General features: G+C 38.2%; 1 protein-coding gene across 1 annotated transcript in view; it reads right to left on the bottom strand.

Annotated features, from left to right (window-relative positions):
• Nucleotides 1–22,685, bottom strand: part of jeb (low-density lipoprotein receptor domain-containing jelly belly protein) — an 81,990-nt gene extending 59,305 nt beyond the window's left edge. Inside the window, exon 1 of the mRNA XM_074125070.1 lies at nucleotides 21,740–22,685. Within this exon, the coding sequence (XP_073981171.1) occupies nucleotides 21,740–22,088 (349 nt within the window). The 5' untranslated portion in view covers nucleotides 22,089–22,685. The remainder of the gene's footprint in view (nucleotides 1–21,739) is intronic.
• Nucleotides 22,686–24,665: the final 1,980 nt, after the last annotated feature.

Below are 24,665 nucleotides of genomic sequence, written 5' to 3'. Positions count from 1 at the left end.
AACATTCACACTATACAGACGACTACACACACTGCACGAACAAGGACACGCACTCGTCGAGAGTCAGAGTATAAATATCTCTCCCTCGCGTGCCGTGGCGAGGCTTTGGGGCTAGGGTGGAAAAGAGGATCCTGGGCATTGAGGGAGACGTTGACCTGCGGGCTTCTTATCCCAACACATGTCTTTGGCCTCGGCTTCACCCAAGAGCTCCACCTGGAGGATACCCCTACTTCAGGAAATCGGCTAGGGAACACTGTCTCAGACAGGTTCCTAGGGGTAGGAAGGGGGTCGCGGGGGCACGGGTCGGTACCTGGTACCGGAACGTTGTCTTCCGCGGCACCGGTCTATGTTGGGGTGCGATGATCCATCCGGATAGTAACCGGATCCAATTGAGCGTCCGTGGAGGCGGGATCACGCGCCCTGATGAATCTTCGTTGATTGCTATGGAGAATCAACCAACCTTTTTCGGGCCTAGCCCACCAACTACCTCCCTTCACCCCACGAATCCCAATCCTTTCCTCTTACCTACTTCGTCCCAAATCCTTACCGTTCCTACTACCAATAATCTCCAACTCCTTAACCCTCAACTCCCTACAATGGATACAACTGGCGGAAAACTCGGCATGGACATGGACACTGATTTAGGAACATCGACTTCTAGGGAGCAGATTACACTGCAACCCTATAGCCCTTCTTCCCCGCCAAGGAAGAAAGCCAAGGGTGGCCACAGGAAGGTAAGTGAATCATTTTTTAAATTTATTAATTTAGATGAAGACAACTGGGGAAGATTTTTTGTTTTGAAAAAGAAGGAAGGAACATTTTCAAACGAATGTTCCTTTAAGCTTCACAAGTTTATTAAAAGTACTTTGGGTAAGACTAAGAGTATCAGAAAACTTAACGATGGTTCAATATGTATTGAAGCGGATAACCGCAACCAAGTTAGAGCTATCTTGAACCTACAAAAATATATGGATACCGAATTGGAAGCTGGTCCCCATAAACGTTTAAATACATCGCAAGGTGTGATAACTTGCCGGGACTTTCTCAATAGTAGTATAGAGGACATAAAAGAAGGCCTAGCCGACCAAGGAGTTATAGAAGTGAGGAGAATAAAGAGGAGGCAAGAAGGATCCCTAGTGGATACCGCCTCTCTGGTCCTCACTTTCGATCGTCCTCAACCGCCGCAGATGGTAGATGCAGCCTTCTATAAATTAAAAGTGCGTCCATACATACCCTCGCCAATGAGGTGCTTTAAATGCCAAAAGTTTGGTCAAACTGCTATGAGATGTAAGGCTGCAGAACCGGTGTGCATTTGTGGTAAATCTATTCACGAAGGAGATTGCACACCACCAATTACATGCGTGAACTGTGGCGGAGAACATAATGCCAGATCATCGGGGTGCCCAACTTTAGCAAAGGAAAAAGAAATACAAAAAGTAAAGACTTTGCAAAACTTACCCTACCTTGAAGCTAGGGCATTAGTGGAAAGCAAATCGTATGCGACAAAAGAAATATCCTATGCAGAAAAGATGAGGGCACCCGTATCAGTGCCACACTCAATTGTAACCCCTGCAAAGACCCGAGGAGTCCAAATAAATGGCCCTTCCTCGACCTTAAAAGATTCTATTATCAAGGTGGGAGAAATACCACCACCTCAGAGGCTCTCCCCATTTGTGGGGAGGGACTCTTCAAAGGTGGGAGCAATCCCACCACCAATCCAAAACGCCCCGTTAGGGGTGCTGGTGGTCGAAAGACCACCAGAAAGCATTCCTGCTACTAGCAGGAATGATGCAAAGGTGGGATCACTCCCACCAGAAAAAATGAGTCCCTCTGATGGGGAGTGGAAGGTGGTAAATCCACCAAAACGATCCCCCAAAAAGAAAATATCAAAATCCTCTTTGCCACCCCCTTTAAAGACAAGGGGGAAAACTAAAACATTAGAGCAACAAGCGTCCTCTCAGCTTGTTGTTAGCTCTCTAAAACAACAAAGAGAATTAATAGGGACAGACATGGATGCTTCAGAATCGGAAGGTGGTGAAAGCACCTCTTCCCTCCTTCCAAGAAGAAAGAAAAAGGGTTTGCCCAGGGTAAAACTGGGGACGATTGTGGCACTGACTACGAGTCGGCAAAATGAAGTATATAGCTCTTCCAATTCGGTATTTATCTACAAAATATTTTAACATGTATTATCTTAAGATTTTTATCAAATGTATTGCTTTTATTGTATATAGTCTATCCTTAGTTAATAGAATATTTCTGCCAGGTCAGGTTACTAATAATATTTAAATGTGTGAGTCCATTCTTCAATGGAACATGCGGGGTTTCATAAACAACATGGAAGGTTTGCGCAGAATCGTAGGAGAACACAAACCATTCGGGTTGTGCCTCCAAGAGACCAAGATTCGCCCAGGACAAATCATACGAATCCCTGGGTACACTGTTTACAGTAAAGAAGTGCAACCAGCCCCCGGTGGGAGGGCGCATGGCGGAGTCGCCGTCTGTGTAAGGGAAAATATCTCCAGCAGGCGGCTACCACTTCAAACTAATTTACAAGCCGTTGCCGTGCGCCTAGCTACACCACTGCAGGTCACTTTAGTTAGTATTTACCTACCAGATATCTATTGGCGAAGAGGTGACCTGGAGAATCTACTCTCGCAACTCCCTGCACCGGTGCTGCTAATGGGTGACTTTAATAGTCACAGCACCTGGTGGGGTTCCGTCAGAACTGACGCTCGAGGTAGAGCTCTTGAGGAGATTATAGACAACGCTAACCTGATGCTCCTCAACAGTGGTGAAGCAACTCATTTTAATGCACACTCAGGAGGATTCAGTGCAATTGACCTGAGTGTGGCAACTCCCACAATTGCAGTTCGACTTGAATGGACCACACTAGAAGAATTATACCACAGTGATCATTTTCCAATATTAGTAGCAAGCTCCATCTCCAGGTCAGAATACGTTATGCCCTGGAGATACGACATCAAAAGAGCAAATTGGTCTGCTTATGCTGCCAAAGTGTTGATACCACCCCTTACAGGGGATGTCAACCTTGATACAAATTTGTTTACTAAAGGGTTGACTCTTGCAGCTGGCTCCACTATTCCTAGGGTGGGCGGGAAGGTCACTAGACCTCCTGTCCCCTGGTGGACTTCGGAATGTCGGGCAGCTAATGCAGCAAAAAAGCGGGCCTTAAACAGATTCAAAAGGCATCCGACGGAGGAAAATCTTATAAACTTCAAAAGATTAAGAGCCAGGGAGAGGCGTATAATTAGAAAGGAAAAAAAGGAAACCCTCACCTCCTACTTGTCAAAAATCTCCTCAACATCGACGTTGAAAGAGGTGTGGAGTAAGATAAGAGCCCTCTCTGGTGGACATAAAACCCCGTCGATACCAGTCTTAAAAATAAATGATGTCGTCGTCACCGAGGCAGAAGAGGTCGCTGAGGCCTTGGCCAGGCATTTTTCTCAAGTGTCTGGCTCGGGGAGCTATTCGGCGGAATTCCTCCGGCGAAAAGGTGACGTGGAGCAACAGCCACTCGATTTTGATGCCGCTATCAATGAAACATACAATGAACCGCTAACCATTCACGAATTAGACAATGCCTTACAGAAATGTAAAGACTCTGCCCCAGGAGTGGATGGGATCCCATATGCAATGATCAGAAATATGGACATAAATGGGAAGGTAGGCCTTCTCCAATTGTATAACAGCATATGGGATACCGGCCAATACCCTGATGGTTGGCGGGACGCTATTATTATACCGATCCCAAAGGAAGGAAAAGACCCTAGTAACCCCTCCAGTTACAGACCTATTTCGTTGACCACCTGCTTAAGTAAGGTCCTTGAGTCTATAATTAATTATAGACTAGTGTATCTGTTAGAAACGAGAGGACTTTACAGCCAGTTTCAGGCGGGATTTCGCAGATATCGTTCCACGTTGGATCAGATGAGCCGCCTCGAGATCTATGTGCAAAACGCTTTTATGCGTAGAGAACACGTGCTGGCCGTGTTCTTCGATCTCGAGAAGGCCTATGATACGACGTGGAGATACGCGATTCTGCGGAAGTGTCACGAGTGGGGACTGAGAGGGAGATTGCCGAGGTTCCTCCATAGCTTCTTAGAACTGCGAAGGTTCCGAGTGCGACTGGGGTCGGTCCTTTCGGACCCACACGAACTACAAAATGGCATACCTCAGGGGTCGGTATTGAGCGTTACGTTGTTCACGATAGCGGTAAACAGCCTTGCTGAAGTTGTAGGTGACCCACTACAAGTATCCTTATATGTTGACGACCTCGCTATTTATTTATCAGGTAGTGATATCGATGAGGTCGGGGAAACCCTACAGCAGGCTGTAGAGAGAGTGGCTGAAGAGGCATCTAGGAACGGATTTAAATTTTCTAAAACTAAGACCGTGTGCCTTCATTTTTGTCGCCTAAGACGGAACTGCAATCCTCCAACACTGGTACTAGATGGCACACCGATCCGCTGTAAAGAAAGTGTCCGTTTCCTGGGCCTCGTATTTGATAGTAGGTTGACCTGGCAGGATCACATTGATTACATTAGCACTAAAGCAAGGAGAACCCTCGATTTATTGAAGTTCCTTGGAAGATACAAATGGGGGACGGAGCGGGAAATCTTGAAGAGTATTTTTATTTCCTTAACCCGTTCCAAGTTAGAATATGGAGCCCCAGTGTATAGTTCTGCGCGCAAGTCTCGCCTGAAACTATTAGATAGAATTTACAACGAAGGAATTAGATTATTCACAGGCGCCTTCCGGACTAGTCCTTTGCAAAGCCTCTATGTGGAGTCAGGGATGCATCCTCCTCAGCTGAGGAGAGAACAGCTCACCCTGACCTACATTGCCGGAATATGGGGAAAACGTTTTCATACTTTGTTTCCTACCATATTTGGGAGCCCACATGAAGATGAATTTAGAAGACAACGCTCGCGGACGCGCCCACTCGGGGTTCGGGCCAAAGAGCTCTTAGACACGGAAGGAGTGCAATTGTGTTCGGTGATGGATTGGGGCTTCTCGCCTTCCCCACCATGGACATTACCTTCCGCATGCGTCCGCATGGACCTGGCAATATTTAAAAAAGAAGAAACACCACCCGTCGTTTACAGACAAAGACTTCTAGAACTTTTAAACTTTTATTATGACTTCCGACCGATCTTTACGGACGGCTCGAAGGTAAACGACGGAGTTGGAAGTGCCTTGTACACGGAGGGAGTCACCCTCAGTTGGACACTCCCGCATTACGCGACCGTGTACACGGCTGAGATTTATGCTATTTGCCAGGCCATAGAGTTCATTAAAAGAAATTATTGCACAAAAGCATTAATACTTACCGACTCCTTAAGTGCAATAATGGCTCTCCGGGATAGATTCTCGACAGACCCAATGGTCATGAAAATACACTATTTATTGTCCGAGCTAAGCACACATGGTCGAAGGGTGGTGTTCGCCTGGGTGCCGGGCCACATTGGCGTGTCCGGAAACGAAAGGGCGGACGAGGCTGCAAAACGAGCAGCCTCTACACAAACTAACCATACCATCCTTGTTCGGCCCACTGACTTACAAATATATATGAAAAATATTATAAATAGAAAGTGGCAAAGTCAGTGGGATAATATTGATGAAAAACTTAAAGAATTTAAACCATGTGTGCGAAATGCTAAAGTCGAGAACTACCCGCGGCATGAATCAGTAATTTTAACGAGGCTAAGGATTGGGCATACACGTGTGACACATGGGTACCTCCTTATTGCCGAAAGAAGGCCGAGGTGCCCACGATGCCGAGAAAGGCTGACAGTGTCGCACGTGTTGGAAGGGTGTCAGGCACTGCGTAGCCAAAGAGAAAGAGCAGGCCTGCCACATGACCAGCGCGCAATTCTCCAAGAGGGTTCTCCTTATGTAAGGAGGCTATTTGATTTCTTAAAAAATATAAATTATTATGATAAAATTTAGATATAGATTAGGTTAGTTTATAGTTTAGTTCTTTTAAAGGGGAAAGGAATATCGAGTACTTTCCCCTTGTGTGAATGAGTAGTATATTGTTTTTAATAGCGTGAGTGTATTTATTGGCGTGAAAGTATTTATTTGCGAGATTGCTATTGATGTAAATGTATTTATAGGCGTGAATGTATTTATTAGCGTGAACGTATTTATTAGCATGAATGATTTTATCAGTGTACGTGTACTTATTGCAAGAATGTTGGTATGACTGTTAGATTTAGGCTTTTAATCCGGGGTTGAAAGAAATTTATAAAAGTATTTCAACCCCCCTTAGGTTTAAATTCATTTAGGATTAGGTCACTTTTAGAGTGTGCAGGAACATTTGTTAAAAGTACTGCACACTTGAGTTAGATTCTACGAAATAGCCTCCTTAGGTTAGACTATATACATGAACTAGATTAAGTCGTTGTTAAATATGTCATATACTACTATATAAGTCTTACACACATGTTTATAATTGTTAAAGCAAAACCCAAAGTACTTTTAAATGCATGAATTTTAGAAAATGTCAACTTGTGAACATAAGGGATGGTACCATCGGCGAAACCGCATTCCCCCTCGTCGGCTAGACCGATGATGTAAGAGGGGAGCGCGGTCTGCTTCCGTTTGCCTAGGCTCCACCCTGCCTTGCTGAGCAAGATATGTGTGTGGCAGCCTGATAGGACAATAGGGTACCTCCCCAGCTCTAGTGGCCTTTGAATAAGAAAAGAAAATGTGTAGCAGGCGCTAATGGCCACAGACGTCAATGCGCAAAAAAAAAAAAAAAAAAAAAATATTAATAATAATAATAATAATAATAATAATAAATAATCAACAAATCAGCAGGTCATTCAGAATTCAATATCCTAACTTATAAATAAATAGTTTACAAAACAATACTCTCTAAAATAATGCTGACTTCACTGGGAAATTGGAAAAAAAATTAAATTAAACATCAAAAATAAAATCAGAAATTATAAATAATTAGAAATTATGAAACTGAGGTTTTCAAAGATCAGACCATCATTTTATATCAACAGCAGCCGTACTCACTATTGAGCATCCTCCTGTACTTCCAAGCACCAACCACATATTTAATCAGATTAGTCCAGTTTGGGCCATTTAAGAGAGATATAAAAAAGTCAAATGAAAGAAATCTTTCGCCAAAAACCTTCTAGGCGATAAGAGGCGAGGATAGGGCAGACCGCTTACAAAGTGGAAAGTATCCTCCTGAACCCTATAATTATACAGAGGGAACATTCTCCCTGGCCATCTGGGTTGTAAGGTTTATGGTTGAGGTTCAGCAGTTCTCCCCTCAATCTGATCACCCATCGCACCTCTTCCATACTACTGCACACCTCACCTCTATCGCTCAAATCCGCACACCTAACTTCATGATTCAGCAGCTTGTAAATAGTGTACCGATGTGAAACTACTGCGCCCTTTCAATTTGCTTAAGATTAAAATTCTCTTTTAGACTAGCCACTATAGATTGGAGTTTTAAATTCAGAACTTCTCTTTCAGACCTATCAAAACTAAGGGCAACTCCAGTCTGTGCAGCTAAAGTGATCCAGTCCCCAGCCCAAGATACTCCCAGCCTTAGAAACTTCTTCCGCGATTACTCGGGGAAATCTTGAATGGTCCATATTTAATACCTTCACTAAATAGCGACTATTTAACGTTAAGGTATAATGGAAAATAGGCTCTAAACCAGTCTCTAAGTGAAGTATGTAAGTTGGGGTGAAATTTGGCAGGGCGAATAACTTTCTAATGAAAAACCAAAGAACTTTTTCTACTGCATAAAAATACTCTGACCCCCACACTTGCGCTGCATAGCAGAGAATGGCTCGCGACACGGCATTAAATATATGAAGCTTCGACTTAAGTGGAATATGTGGTTGCATTATCGCTCTTCTCCAGACAAAGTTTATTGCAAAATGCTAAGATGTATTGCGGTACTAGGCTACATTCCCAAGGTTAATATGAGAAATTTATAGTAAAGTATGTTTGCTAGTCGCCACGGTAGCCGAGCGGTTATAGGCTAGACCCGCAAAGCTAAGATTTATTGCGGTACTAGGCTATATTCCCAATGGTTAAAAATTTATAGCAAAGTATGTTTGCTAGTCGCCTTCGTCCACGACACCTAATTTGGCAGTTGGATGTAAAGCCTGTCTGAAAGAAATTGCCATTACTTTACTTTACTTTTTTGCTAACTGACAGAATGTCACAGATAGCTTGTGCTATCAGATCATGCTTTCCTTTTATAATCTTCGAAGTTGTACATTGTTTCTCTTCTTTCATGCACTTTCACCGGTCCATATCTCACGGTGGATTACCCTTTTGTTATTTCCTCCCAGCCACCCAAACAAGAGTTTGGTGGAAACTAAGAATAGGAATAAGAATTAGTCTTATACGTAGTTTTGCGACGAATTGGGCCTTTTGGATTGGGTCTTCGGGTTTTTAGTAGCTCTTAGGCTTAGTAGCTTAGTTAACATCCTCCGCCAATAAGAGTTCATCAAGAGACTCACGCAACAGTTTACAGTTTTCATCAACGATGGTCGAGCAGTCCGTTAGTAGCAAGTTCCATCAGGAATGTGGGAGCGTGTAATTTGTGCGGGTAACAGTAATATTTAGTTTCCTCACAAAGCATAGCATATCTTTACAGTATCCAAGATAATGAACCCACAACACGTAGAAAATATTGATTCTTGTGCAAAGATGATGGGTATGCAACGTTCATTATTCAGAGGAGAGAAGCTTAGATTATATTCCAGTATTGTTATATTTTGGATCTTCTACAGAAAATAGTTTAATAGTAATTAAATTTGGAGTAAAAGTTATTGTATTGTTTTGCAAAAAGTAAAAAAATGATATAACTAAGGCGGTCATTAATGTTTGTCACAAAGTGAAGAGGGATAACATTATTTCGGGAGCAAAATTAATTATATATATCCTCTGGGAGTGTAAAGTTTCAGCCTCCAAACCTTAACTAACTGCTTCAACTTGTTACCGAAGTTTCACCTGACGTTCTTGATCAGACGGGGTGCCCCTAACGAATGTCATATTCACCAACCTAACACTCGCTCTTCCCCCCTCTCTTTCACACTGACCCTTGCCCTAGCATGCCCTTTTTGTTAATACTATATATATTATTAAACCAAACTTTATTACAATCTATTCTAAAACCATCATGAGTAAAATTTATCAGAGAACTGATTAGGATTTGGCTAAAATAGTTGATAAAATTCATGCTATAATATCCTATGATTGTTCCCTTTTTTTTTTATCTGTGTTTTGTCTCCTTATACAATGCAAATTAACCATACTATAAAAATTATTGTGGTAGCAATTAGTTGCGTACAAAAAATGAAATCATTAGAACCATTTTCCAGAAATTTGCAAGAAAATTGAAACAAAATCCAGACCCTGAAGAAAGCAATAAAATCAACCAACAAAATGTTGGTATAAATACAAAAAAATTGTCCAGAAAAATTTTATTGACCGCTCCTCAATATGCTCAAGAAAAATCAATCAACAAACGGTCGAAAACTAAACAATCATAAAACTTAATGAAAACTAATCATTGTTTATGGGTTCTGTACCTTTAGTGAATGTAAAATGATGTCAAAAAGTAAAATTCTGGGTTTTCTACTGGAATTCACTCGCTTCCCACTTAAAATGCAACTATAACTTAACAAAGGTGCCACGATAGCCGAGCGGTTAGAGGCTAGACCCGCAAAGCTAAGATGTATTGCGGTACTAGGCTATATTCCCAGTCTATACCTTTAATGGTTAATTTGAGGAATTTATAGTAAAGTATGTTTGTTAGTCGCAACGATAGCCGAGCGGTTAGAGGCTAGACCCGCAAAGCTAAGATGTATTGCGGTACTAGGCTATATTCCCAGTCTATACCTTTAATGGTTAATTTGAGGAATTTATAGTAAAGTATGTTTGTTAGTCGCAACGATAGCCGAGCGGTTAGAGGCTAGACCCGCAAAGCTAAGATGTATTGCGGTACTAGGCTATATTCGCAGTCTACACCTTTAATGGTTAATTTGAGGAATTTATAGTAAAGTATGTTTGTTAGTCGCAACGATAGCCGAACGGTTGGAGGCTAGACCCGCAAAGCTAAGATGTATTGCGGTACTAGGCTATATTCCCAGTATATACCTTTAATGCTTAATATGAGAAATTTATAGTAAAGTATGTTTGCTAGTCGCCTCCGTCCACGACACCTAATATGGTAGTTGGAAGTAAAGCTCGCCTGAAAAAATAGACATTACTTTACAGTTCCAAAAGAATTGAACTCTTAACAAGTACACTACGTGGTCCTGAAGTGACCTAAAGATCTACAGATGGTTAAAACAAAATCACCGTTTGGTAAATATGTACCAGTAATAACACCACCACTTGAGACTCTTATTATACATATATTGTGTTTCACCAATGAAAATAACTTTCATCCCCTCTCCTATTTGCTCGTTCATTGTCTTTTCTAATCTGGCCCCAATCCATTTTCTAGTTTAACTATTTATAGTAACGAAACAGCCTTGTGTTTGTTAACATCAAGAAATAGATTTAATATGCATTAACATAAAAACGACACCGAGTCAACTGGACTTTTATAGAGACAGACCCACAGACAATGAGTACCTGGCTTACATTTCTGGACTATTCTAGTTTTTCCACTTAAACCAATGTACGTCATTTGATAAAGGATCGATTCTATCAGTTCGTTGAATTTATCGAAACATAAAGAGCTTGTAGCTATGTTAATATATAAATGCCTACATTATAATTAATAACATCTCATTTCCATGGGAAATTTTTTCAAATCAAATTAATACTAGGAAATCGTAGGAGTTGCTTTTGAGTAAATCTTTACCAGAAAACTGGAAAGATTCCATTATACTTCTGGTGAAAGGTTTTTGACATTAAGCGAGATATAAAGTTACTGTTTTCTGCGTTTTTTAAATTTTTGATTTGAGAGTGGACACATTGACTATTTTTCCAGACTTAATGTGTCTTTAAAATGGTTATTTCCAGGTTACTATATAAAATCGTATCTTCTCTCACTCAGTATTACGTATTCACAATCGTGAGTTACTGAAACCGTCAAATACTTGGCTTTCCTTTAAATGATCATTTGATTATAATTTACGTTTTTTTTTTGCCCTACAAATTCTAGAGGAGAGTTGAATGGGTGGCAAAAATGCTAAGTTTGGAGAAAACCCAGTACCACTGTACTGGGCGGATAATTCACTTCTTTCGGGTTTTCTTAACAATAGCTCAAACTACTTCCTTTGAACTTTCTATTCTCGTTGCACTAGTGTCGGACTACAACTATCTATCCCCTTTGAACTCTCCATTCTCGTTACACTAGTGTCGGACTACAACTATCTATCCCCTTTGAACTTTCCATTCTCGCTACACTAGTGTCGGACTACAACTATCTATCCCCTTCGAATTTTCCATTCTCGTTGCACTAGTGTCGGACTACAACTATCTATCCCCTTTGAACTCTCCATTCTCGTTACGCTAGTGTCGGACTACAACTATCTATCCCCTTTGAACTCTCCATTCTCGTTACGCTAGTGTCGGACTACAACTATCTATCCCCTTTGAACTCTCCATTCTCGTTACACTAGTGTCGGACTACAACTATCTATCCCCTTTGAACTTCCCATTCTCGTTGCACTAGTGTCGGACTACAACTATTTTTTTGTTAAATGTATCCAAATTCAAGACAATTCGGTTAAGAAGTCCGTTGGGACAAAGGTAACTATTCTTCCCTCTAAAGTACTATTTCATTATAATGTACGATTCTACGATTTTGTAAAATCAAGAGCGATTAAGTGTCTTAATAAAAATCCCGAGTTACCCGTCCACAACACCTAATTGGTCTAATGTTGGACGTAAAGCCCGCCTAAAAAAAAAAAAAAAAGTAGGCAATTACTTTACTTTACTTTTACTATACAGGCTAGAACAGCAGTGCTAAGAAGTAATGCGGTACTAGGCTATATTCCCAGTCTATTCCTTTAATGGTTAATATCAGAAATTTACAGTAAAGTATGTTTGCTAGTCGCCACGATGGCCGAGCGGTTAGAGGCTAGACCCGCAAAGCTAAGATGTATTGCGGTACTAGGCTATATTCCCAGTCTACGAGTATACCTTTAATGGTTAATATGAGAAATTCTAGTTAAGTATGTTTGCTAGTCGCCTCCGTACACGACACCTAATTGGCCTAATGTTGGACGTAAAGCCCGCCTGAAAAAATAGCAATTACTTTACTTACTTTACTTTAAAAATCCCGAGTTAAAAAAAAAAAAACAACCATTTACAGAAAGAAGTAGCATATCATCCACGTTTATGAGTTTTCTTTCTCTTTAAATGTTTTAAACTAATTTTCCATAAACTTCGTTTGTAGCGGAAAAGTTTTATTTTGAATAAATTTTCTTCTGCGAAAATTCATTTTGGGTAGTGTAAGAGGAAGTTCCCACCAGATTTTTTTTTACTATGATGGACACTACAAATTAATATAATTCCGCTTTTCCTACCTACAACATCCTTAATTTTTAAGAAAACCAAAATGACCCTTTAAAGTGCCTTAAGAAAACATACAATAATTTTCATTGAAGCAATTTATGAAATCAATACTGTAATATATGGGTGACCCATTAAATTGAAAGTTATTTTCTATAATTAGATATCAGTTTTCCATCACGTAATTTATCGCTCATTTTCCAAATTAAACTACCCTATATATTACTACAGTATCCCGGAAAAATGAAATCCCTTAAATGAAACCTTGATTGAATTATGTATCAAATTCTGAGGCTTTTATATTTATAGGAGGAGTTCTGGAAATAGAATTTCCAATCATGGTTATTATAAAAGTAAATGTAGACCAATTTGTACGGTTTCTACCTTCCAGTCCTTACCAGGTAACCCGATAATCGCCACAATATTGCTACCTGTTGCCAAATCGGAGCTGGAGCCAATTGGTCCAGAATTAAGTTCTTTGTTTCTCTATTTTCTCCCATCTTTGGCATCTTCCCTTTCTTTTACTAGTTAAGGTTAGGCTTTACTCCAAAGGACCATTCGAGTTTTGTTTAGTAAATATTATAAAAGATAGTTTGAATCAAATACTGAGTTTCATGGAGATCTAATAATCGGAAGAACTACTGATCTTCTGAATGGATTATTCACGTTTTCTTGCGGTTAAAGAAAAAAAGTAGCATTTTTGATTAATACTATTCCCCCATTTCCCAGAAATCCTCTTAAAAGAATTTTCCGGGGGAAAAAGTTTCAATTAAAATTAGATTTAATTGTTAATAATCACTTAATTAAAGTATATTTTTTTCAGGCGGGCTTTACCTCCAACTACCAAATTAGGTGTCGTGGATTGAGGCGACTAGCAAACATACTTTACTGCAAAATGTCTCATATTAACCATTAAAGGTATATACTGGGGAATATAGCCTAGTACCGCAATACATCATAGCTTTGCGGGTTTAGCCTCTAACCGCTCGGCTACCGTGGCAACTAGCAAACATACTTTACTGCAAATTTCTCGTATTAACCATTAAAGGTATAGACTGGGAATATAGCCTAGTACCGCAATACATCTTAGCTTTGCGGGTCTAGCCTCTATCCGCTCAGCTACCGTGGCGCCTACCATTTCCATGTAATCGCTTATGTAACCTAAAATTCCAACTATGATGTAAACTGGCTGACCGGAAATTCATTCCACTGAATGGATATTACTTCCCAAGAATTTTCTCCCTTTAAAGTGATCACGTAAAATAATTGAAGTCGGATACTTTGTAAATTTCGAGTTTCAAGGAAAATTTAATTACGTAAAACTGGGATAAGAGGACGTCATGTGAGTGTTCACGTAATTTTTGTGTGTGAGAATGAAATTCTATATTTAGCAGTGGGTCCATAATTGTTGAAAAGTGGAAAGCGAACAAACAAAAACACAACTCGCTTTATGTTTCACTTCCAGTTTTTCTTTATCACATGAATTTTTCAACACAATTCTCTAGCAAAAGTTTTTCCTCTTCTTTATTTGTTTTTCCTCTTTCATTGAATTTCCCAACTTTTTTTTATTATTTTTATTTTTAAAGAGCAAGTAGTTTTATCTTTTAGTTGTAACAACAATAGATAGACTATAGAGTTTCATTGCATTTATTTATTAAAGTAATTTGTAAAAATATAATATATCGGGAGTTTAGAAAATTCTTTTTTATAAATGAGAAGAAGTGACAGCTAGAAATTCAGGTCTTATTTCTGTTATTGCACTAGTGATGAAAATAAACTGTTTTCAAAGACTCATTCGACTTTTTTTTTTCTCACGATTCTCGCAGTTATGGCGGATTAACTATATATGATCTCAGAAATAAATAAACTTTAGAGGATATTAATATATAAATAGTGACCATAAAAAATATTAAATTTAGGATTCAAACAAATTGGCGAGAAATCGGTCTAAAATAAAAAAAAACAACTCGTCTTTTTGCCAACGTTTCGACAAGTGTATTGCCTTCTACAGGGCGTGGCTATGTGGGTTGGTTTACAGAAAACTGAAAATTACAGTAGTAAGAAAGAAAAATTACAGAAAAAAAAAGTTGGGAAAAACATGAGTTTTTTTTTTTTTAATGATTTCAGGCGAGTCAACATCCGAGGTTATTGGCGCCCAGAGCTTTTTCCAGTGCACTGCCGGCTTCCGGAAAGTGTTCTCTCGTTACAGACAACACTGTCCATCACCAGGGACAGTGAGCTGTAAGAAGCTCCTAGGAAGAGAAAATCAAAGGGTCAGCAGCTGGATTCGAACCCGGGACCTCAGCGTGAGAGTCCAGTACGCTAACCGCATAGCTAATCCCTTCCCTAAGACGAGTTGTTGTTTTTATTTTGGACCGATTCCTCGCCAATTCGTTTCCTTACTTTAGAGGATAGTTCTATATCACTGAATCCCCAGCATCCACAGTTTCCATCACCAAAAATATTGGTCCGGCTAGTATCTTAATTACCCAACTTTGCAGCTATTCTCGACTACTTCCTACACTTACTTCTTTTTCTTTTTTTTACTTTCGCTTCTCTAGTATTATACTCGTACTCGTTCTGAGGACCCCAGCTTCCGAAAAATTAGTTTTGTGTATAGTTTATACTTAACTCAAAAACGAAAACTCTCAAAATATTTAAATTTAATATTTCACTTCGACCTCAATAAGATTTTGGCCAAAATCAATCCACCTGAAGTACGTTTATACTGAATCTATTTGTCTGTTCAACTTCCTGTAGAGGAAGACCTGCATCCGCCTCTGCAGTATCCCCCTCGAACAAAAAAGTAATAAAATGTGCTTCTGTAAAGATACAATGAGTTGGGAAAGTTTATTGGAAAACTGAGGCAGTTATTTTCCAGAAAATCTCGAAACACATTTTCTTTTTTTTTAAATAATTCATTCCAGAAATATATGCTAATTATTCTGATCAATATGTATACCAAATTATCAAATTTGAGCTTTTGAATAACTTTCGATTTTTCATAATAAAGGGGGACCCCAAAAAAAGTTCCAGTAAAAAAAAAATCTTAAATCGCCTCCCAATTTGGGACAAGTGAAATTAAAGCTAGATTAAAACATACCTTGTTGGGCTTTACAAATCTAGCAACTTTAGGGAAAACACAATTACAGGTTAATTACAACTTAGTTAAAAGAAAATACCATAATTTAGTGTTTTTTTGATGAGTTTCACTATATATTTTAGGAGTAGTAATCAGAATCTCCTGATTCTACTAAGGACTTAAGGATTGGGAATTTAAGGATTCTACTTAGAATGCTAAGTTTAAAATAACAAAATTTAGGGACCAGAATAATAAGAGTGATTTACAAATATTTTACATTTAGAAAAAATTAAAGATTATTGCCTATTTCAGTCTTAATTTTTATATTATTTATAGCCAATATTTTAACGTAGTGACTACGTCAACTTCAGGGCTGTGTAACATATTTTACAGTATCCGATTAAAATGTGCTTTTATTAAGAAGGAAAATAAATAAAGAATAAAGTAATTGCCTATTTTTTCAGGCTCGCTTTACTTCCAACTACCAATTAGGTGCCGTGGACGGAGACGACTAGCGAACATACTTTACTGCAAAATTTCTCATATTAACCATTAAAGGTATAGACTGGGAATATAGCCTAGTACCGCAATACATCTTAGCTTTGCGGGTCTAGCCTCTAACCGCTCGGCTATCGTGGCGACTAGCAAACATACTGTACTGCAAAATTTCTCATATTAACCATTAAAGGTATAGACTGGGAATATAGCCTAGTACCGCAATACATCTTAGCTTTGTGGGTCTAGCCTCTAACCGCTCGGCTATCGTGGCGACTAGCAAACATACTGTACTGCAAAATTTCTCATATTAACCATTAAAGGTATAGACTGGGAATATAGCCTAGTACCGCAATACATCTTAGCTTTGTGGGTCTAGCCTCTAACCGCTCGGCTATCGTGGCGACTAGCAAACATACTGTACTGCAAAATTTCTCATATTAACCATTAAAGGTATAGACCGGGGAATATAGCCTAGTACCGCAATACATCTTAGCTTTGCGGGTCTAGCCTCTAACCGCTCGGCTATCGTGGCGACTAGCAAACATACTGTACTGCAAAATTTCTCATATTAACCATTAAAGGTATAGACTGGGAATATAGCCTAGTACCGCAATACATCTTAGCTTTGTGGGTCTAGCCTCTAACCGCTCGGCTATCGTGGCGACTAGCAAACATACTTTACTGCAAAATTTCTCATATTAACCATTAAAGGTATAGACCGGGGAATATAGCCTAGTACCGCAATACATCTTAGCTTTGCGGGTCTAGCCTCTAACCGCTCGGCTATCGTGGCGACTAGCAAACATACTGTACTGCAAAATTTCTCATATTAACCATTAAAGGTATAGACTGGGAATATAGCCTAGTACCGCAATACATCTTAGCTTTGCGGGTCTAGCCTCTAACCGCTCGGCTATCGTGGCGACTAGCAAACATACTGTACTGCAAAATTTCTCATATTAACCATTAAAGGTATAGACTGGGAATATAGCCTAGTACCGCAATACATCTTAGCTTTGTGGGTCTAGCCTCTAACCGCTCGGCTATCGTGGCGACTAGCAAACATACTGTACTGCAAAATTTCTCATATTAACCATTAAAGGTATAGACTGGGAATATAGCCTAGCACCGCAATACATCTTAGCTTTGTGGGTCTAGCCTCTAACCGCTCGGCTATCGTGGCGCCTAGGAAAATAAATGAAGAATAATGCCTGAAATTGGCAATAATCTTTTTTCATTTTTGGGATTAATGAATAGGCCTACAAAACAATAAAATATGAACAATACTCTACAATAAAATTTAGAACTAGATAGTATATATAGTTATAAATGCAAGAGAAAGTGGCCATAGAGTGGTTAATGGTTGAATTCATACTCTATTGTTTGCTGGCCAAATTCTCCTATTCATTCAAGATGATTCATTACCTGTTTTTTGTGGTTTATACCCTGGAAAAAAACCCTGAGGTAGTGGCGATAAATCTATTTTATTTTTTTGACCTTAATTATATCTGCCCACCGTACCAAAACTCCATTATTTCTGTCTTGTTATTTCTTATAATGAGTAAATTATTTTCACTTTCTGAATTTTGAATTTCTCGTTTTAAATGTTCAGTTTTTCGCCAGGTTCTACTGTGATTATAATTTTTAAAAAACTGCTTCAGAATTTCCCCCAAAAAAGGTCTTGTCAGTAAATTTAGTACACAGGGTGTTCATTTTATGACGGCTCAAATGCATTTCATGCTTAAACGGTTAATCTGAGCGAAAAATGGTAGAGGAAAAATTGGTTGTCCGTCACTATTAGTTTCAGAATATGTGACTTGATTTTAGATTACTGCCCGCTTACGCGGCTGACGTGCGACCAAAAGTGAGGGTTTGCTGTTGACCCCTATTTTCATATACACAGTTTTAAAGAGTATAAAATGATATGAAAGAAACCGGAAACCGCAATTCGATATCTTTAAAAATTAAAGGTGCTAGACCATTTCAATTTATTAATCATATTTCAATTTTTAAACTTGTTATCAAAGAGAAAGAATAGCACGCGATAGGTCAATTTTATGTATTTTTTCATCCTCTTTCTACTAAAAATATTGCCAAGGCAGTAAAGCTAGTATTTTTCTTAATATCGGAAAATAAGTCGTTTTCTGAGTGATTTTTCTAAGAAAAATCAAAAGTTAAGAGCTTAAGATGTTCTCAAGCATACAAAAAAATGGTTAAAAATTAATTTTGCATCTGTTACAAATAAGAAGGTTTAATAATTATTTGGTAATTTTGGGAGAGTTGCGTTTAATTACCAAAAAAAAAAATTGGAAACCTCCTGCCACATATTTAAAGGATCAAACTTATTCCTTAATTTATCAAATAATGCGCTTTACTCAACTTGTGCAGCATGTACTGTGCCTTCAAAGGTGGCTCCTCAGATACAGAGAGCAGTTAATAACCAGGTGAAGTTTAGAGAGATCAGCAGGTTTGAAATAATTATAACCAGTTTAAAGTAAAATCGTTTGTTTTCTAGAAAATATTTATATTTACTATAAGGCGCCACGATAGCCGAGCGGTTAGAGGCTAGACCCGCACAGCTAAGATGTATTGCGGTACTAGGCTATATTCCCAATCTATACCTTTAATGGTTAATATGAGAAATTTATAGTAAAGTATGTTTGCTAGGCGCCACGATAGCCGAACGGTTAGAGGCTAGACCCGCACAGCTAAGATGTATTGCGGTACTAGGCTATATTCCCAGTCTATACCTTTAATGGTTAATATTAGATATTTACAGTAAAATATGTTTGCTAGTCGCCTCCGTCCACGACACCTAATTTGCTAGTTGGATGAAAGAGCCTGTCTAAAAAGTTAAGCTTCACTTTCCTTACACGTTTCTCGGCAGAATGTTTCACACACACAATATAGATCCATATTTGAAGAATCAATATAATAAATATATCGATATACAAACAATATAAATATGAAAGATTTTATCTAAGATATTATTGTAGGTGATGTCTGCTAATTAAAGTACAGAATTTTAAACTTGCTGCCTATTCCGATTGTTGATTCGCTCACATAGAAATCACTTTTTCGATTTCAGAAGGTTCTCAAAGTGACTGTTTCCAGTGAAAATACAACATCGACTATCTCTACGATCGAACAAGGAGTAGTAAAGAAAAAAAAATAAAAGAGAATCGAATTAAATAATACAAAGTTATACTGAAAATAAATTTGTTCATAGAGATTTAATGTTAAAACTAGTTTCGCTAGGGTGTAGATTGGAAAGCAACAGTTGCATGGCCCCGGCCAATATTGTATAGTTGGCAACTTTGTGTTGATTTGATTGATTCTGATTTGTTTAAATTATGGATTTGATTGATTTTAAAAAATCTGGTGTGATACTATTCTAAACACTAATGCAATATTCTTGTATCTTGCCAATCACGTTCGATCTACCAAGCAAACAAAACAAAAAATGAGCCAATAATTTTACATTTAATTTTATTCAACTTTTTGACGTGAGCCATGAAGAAGATCCCCCCTAAAAAAGATGACTTCAATTTATTATTGTTTAATTATTGCAATATAACTAAATTCTTTGAAATTACTATAAACGCTAAAACCACTTAGAGGTCCCATAGTTTATATGAAACCATTTTCAGCTGGACAAACTTCATTTTTTTGTGAATGATCAACTCAACCGTTTTTTCCAATCTCAGTGCCAAAATTTGGTACTTTATTGAACTGTAGAAAATTCATTACTTATAAAGGAAATACAGAAGAATTTCCGTGGAGGGGAAGGATAAAGTATACTTCCTTTTACCCCTTCCGTTTTGCGGCCCTAGCAACAATAAATAGCAAAAAGCATCAACTGAAGGAAAGAATTGGAGCCCATAGGTTAGCGTATTGGATCCTCACGCGGAGATCTCCTGATTTCAATGCAGCTGCTGACCTTATTTTCTCTCTGAATTTCTGCTGAATTTTTTTTCTCTCTTCCATGTGATGGACCATGTTATCTGTAACGAGAGAAAACTGTCCGGAGGCCGGCAGTGCACTGAAAAAAAACCACTCAGGGCCTGAATGACCTTAAACGTTGACGCGCCTTAAATTTAAAATCCATCGTGATCTGCTGAATAAATAAATTCCCGATTTCATCTATATTGGACACATTAAACGGAAGTAACACTTAACTATTTTATTCTATAGATTATTTTTTGGGAGGGAAGTCACTGGAAAAACGCGTTCTGCAATAATTTTATTTAAACTTTTCGCACCCATTTATTATAAACAGGAAGTTTGTTCATTTAGCGTGATTTTCTTATCCCGGGAAATTCATTAAGCGGGGAACCTACGGAAGAATAAGCAAAGTAATCGCCTATTTTTTCAGGCAGACTTTACCTCCATATACCAAATTAGGTATCGTGGACGGAGGAGACTAGCAAACATACTTTACTGTAAAATTTCTCATATTAACCATTAAAGTTGTAGACTGGGGAATATAGCCTAGTACCGCAATACATCTTAGCAATGTGGGTCTAGCCTCTAAAACCGCACGGCTATCGTGGCGACTAGCAAACATACTTTACTATAAATTTCTCATATTAACCATTAAAGGTATAGACTGGGAATATAGCCTAGTACCGCAATACATCTTAGCATTGCGGGTCTAGTCTCTTAACCGCCCAACATACTCGTATTTTACTATTATTTTCTCATTTTAACCATTAAATAAAATCCATGGCCTAGACCAGAAATCAAACCAAGTACCAAACAATACATATTTGCTTCGCAGGTACTTTAAAGAAAATAATACTTTAAACTAACTTTTTTTTCAATTGAAAATTAATTTTTATAAATAGACTAAAAGTGCTAATTTATTATTAGATTTAGAATTTATAATAAAATAACGAGGCTAACCGAGATTTAGTAGAATTTGAAGTTTGATCATTAAATTATTTTATTTACTGGACAAAATGATTTGATTTTCAAAAAGCAATATTTTGAGCACAGATATAGACCATGTTATACCTTAGTTTACAATGAGACCACTAATATCAGTTGGCAATAAAAACTAGAAATTGGTCTGGAATCGATGGTCTAAAGATAGATCGTTTGTGTATTTTTTGGTATTTTTGTGGCTAAATTCATTTGTTATAGATTTTGTTTTTATTTTGTTCTATTTAAATCAATAATATCAAAATAATTAGACGGTTCAGATAATAGAGTAAGTGAAAGCACACTCGAGATTAGACTAGGTCTAATATCACGATTTATTAATTTTTTCGTGAGAAAATAAATAAATGAGTAAGAAAGTTCACATTTTATTAGTCCATAAATAGAATATAGTTGAATAAAATTAGTTTTTCTTCATGGCAAAACAAAACAAAAAAAAAATATATGAATGAAGTTTTATGAATGAAATAATTCCGTGTTTTCAACACTATCTCTCGAAAACACACACACACACAAGGCAAAAAATAAAAAAGAAACTCTTCCATTCATAATTGCATATAAAACAGGATAGTACAGAGAATTTTATTGGACGAAATAATTTATTGTTGAATTTTATTGGTTTGAGGAATATTAAAAAAAGGTAATAATAAAAAAAATCAATTGATTGATAAGACTCACCGATTTGTGGTACATCGTACGGTCTATTTCCACGAGTCTTCCTTATCATCATCTTTGAATTGGTGCCGCCTCCACCGCCAACATCGGCTGGCAATAGTTCAGCAGATTCGGCCGACGACGACGACGATACGGACGATACGGATGAGCCGCCTTGATGTGTATGATGATGTTCAGCGCCGCGTGATGATTGTTGTTCTTGTTGTTGTTCAGCGGCGGCGCCTGTGGAAAGCCAAGCCGGCGTGCCGCCGACAACAACGTTTGCCGTACGATGTGATCCGGCTTGCGCTAGACACCAGGTCATCATTATTAATGTCATTATACCGCTCATATATGCAACGGATTCGGCCATTGTTTTCACTTTGAACTTTCTTAAAAACTTGATGGCTGTTATTGTTGATGTTATTGTGGTTGTGGTTATTGTTGATCTAGTTTTATTTTTGGGTTTATTTATTCTATAATATTATTTTTTGCTTTTTTTTTACTTTTATTCTTACTTGTTATTTTTATTTTTTTTGGGGTTGCTTTTAATTTGGTTGATCTTCAGAGGTCTTGTCGGATGTGCTCTTCACTTGCTTTTGGTTGTTGTTGATCTTGTTGCTTGTTCTTGGTATTATTATTATTATTTTTTTTTTATATATTTATTTTTACAAATAACTTTATAACCGGATTTTTGCTTTTTTTTTTTATTTTAATTTAGGATAATCTTTCACACGTTACTTTCGTACTTCGTTACTCCCGGGTCGGCTTTCGCACACACTCGAAACGCTTCGTTCGATCTTGAAACACCTCTCTCTCTCTCTCTCTCGCTCGCTCGCTCGCTCTCTCAGTGTGACGTATACGCGCCAACGTCGACGGCTAACAACTGGTCTTGGTCACTGTAGTGGCATGTCTGCGAACCTGCTTGGTAATATGCTCCGCTATATTCCCTTCATTTAGCTGCGCGGCGCTACCACTACGCTTCCTCTCTTGTGCTCTCTGAGTCCCCCGGGGGGGGGCACGGGAAAAAGGACGGCATGAGGAGGTGGAGGAGGTGGCAAGTATGGGGCGGTTGCGTCGTCCTTTATCATTACCTCTCTGTCACACTCTCCGCCTCAGCCCTGCCGCCCCCATCCGCGCAGCAAGTACGCGTGTGTATGTGTGTGTGTGAGTGTGTTTTGCTCACCCCGAGGGTTAAGCACCGCCCACGTTCGAAGACCGCCCGTTATACCCACAGTGTATTTTCAAAACTCCCTTTTTTAACCCCCCTCCATCTGTCGTCCTATCTCACCCTGTTTATCATCTTTCATACCCCAAATAAAACCCTAAAAAAGTTTCAAAAAATGGGTAAATACTAAAAAAAAAAACAGCTAAAGAACCCAATTTTTATAAAAATAAAAAATTCACCCAATCATTCACACAGCCAATACTACTCATTAAAATGAAATAAAATAAAATAAAAATAACCCCCCAAAAAAACTAAAAAAAAAGACCTTCTATTCCATCCCATTATTCTGTCTCTATCACTCCCTCAACGGATATTCCACCACCACCCTTCTCTTCCAAGATCGTTCATGAGCAAGGGCTGGGTGGAATTTCAGTGGTGGGGACAAAACTGACACAAACCGCGCAACTCAAACCCCCCCTTTGAACCCTCCATTCACCCTGACAGAGAGAGAGTAACAGACAGAGAGACCCTCATATCCCATTCTCGAACACCCGATATTCCAACGGCCAACCTTTATCTTCTCTAGCGGATGACAAGCGGTACAATTTTTTTTTTACCCGCTTTTTTTTTTTTATTTCAAAATGTAATTATTATCTATTACAGTTTTTTTAAAATTTTTTTATTTTATTTATATAATATTTTATTCATAACTGTAAAGCTTAAAATTTCAACCATTTTATTTATGAAATAATTTTTTCGTTTTTTTTAAAACGTTTTTGCCACGGACCTTACCCATTTCTTTGAAGTGGTAGTAATTGTTTATTTATAATATAAATGTTAAGTAAGAATTTATATTGTAACTACTAAAAATTTCTCTTCAGGTTTTTCCAAGTAAACCACTTACGAGTACATATCGTACATATAGGTTTATAAATCGTGGCGACTAGCAAACATACTTTACTGCAAAATTTCTCATATTAAACATTAAAGGTATAGACTGGGGAATATAGCCTAGTACCGCAATACATCTTAGCATTGCGGGTCTAGCCTCTAACCGCTCGGCTATCGTGGCGACTAGCAAACATACTTTACTGCAAATTTCTCATATTAACCATTAAAGGTATAGACTGGGAATATAGCCTAGTACCGCAATACATCTTAGCTTTGCGGGTCTAGCCTCTAACCGCTCGGCTACCGTGGCGACTAGCAAACATACTTTACTGCAAATTTCTCATATTAACCATTAAATGTATAGACTGGGAATATAGCCTAGCACCGCAATACATCTTAGCTTTGCGGGTCTAGCCTCTAACCGCTCGGCTATCGTGGCGTCTAGATTCCTTCTAAAATTATAATAACTAAATAAATATAACTCAAACGATCGCGAGTTTGAAGAATATTAATGAGTTAGAACATTGAGAATAGGTAAGAGAAATTCGTGTGAGGGTTCACACCACAAAAATTGGAAAATATATTTATTGATTCAGAGCAAAAGCTCGAAATTTCAGCGATTTATCCATGTTCTAAAATTATGCTGACTCCATAGCACAGTTATAAACAGGAGAACAAATTGAAACAAAATATATAAATATTTTGTGTCCTAAGGCATGAATTTGAACTTCTTAAGTTCCCTAGCCCTTAACCATTGATGCCAATATTGTAGGATGGGATTGTTGGACTTGTCAGTACCAAATTTATTTGGTTAATTTTCAGTTCTTAACTTTACCTAATCTTGGTCGCTCTAAACCGTTTTAATCAATAAACATAATATTTATTTTAGAT

This window comes from Rhodnius prolixus, unplaced genomic scaffold (genome assembly GCF_049639745.1).
Source record: "Rhodnius prolixus isolate KJV_2025 unplaced genomic scaffold, Rpr scaffold_1, whole genome shotgun sequence".
Taxonomy (NCBI): Eukaryota; Metazoa; Arthropoda; class Insecta; order Hemiptera; family Reduviidae; genus Rhodnius; species Rhodnius prolixus.
The sequence above is the reverse complement of the archived record's forward strand: the minus strand, read 5'-3'. Positions and strand labels throughout refer to the sequence as shown.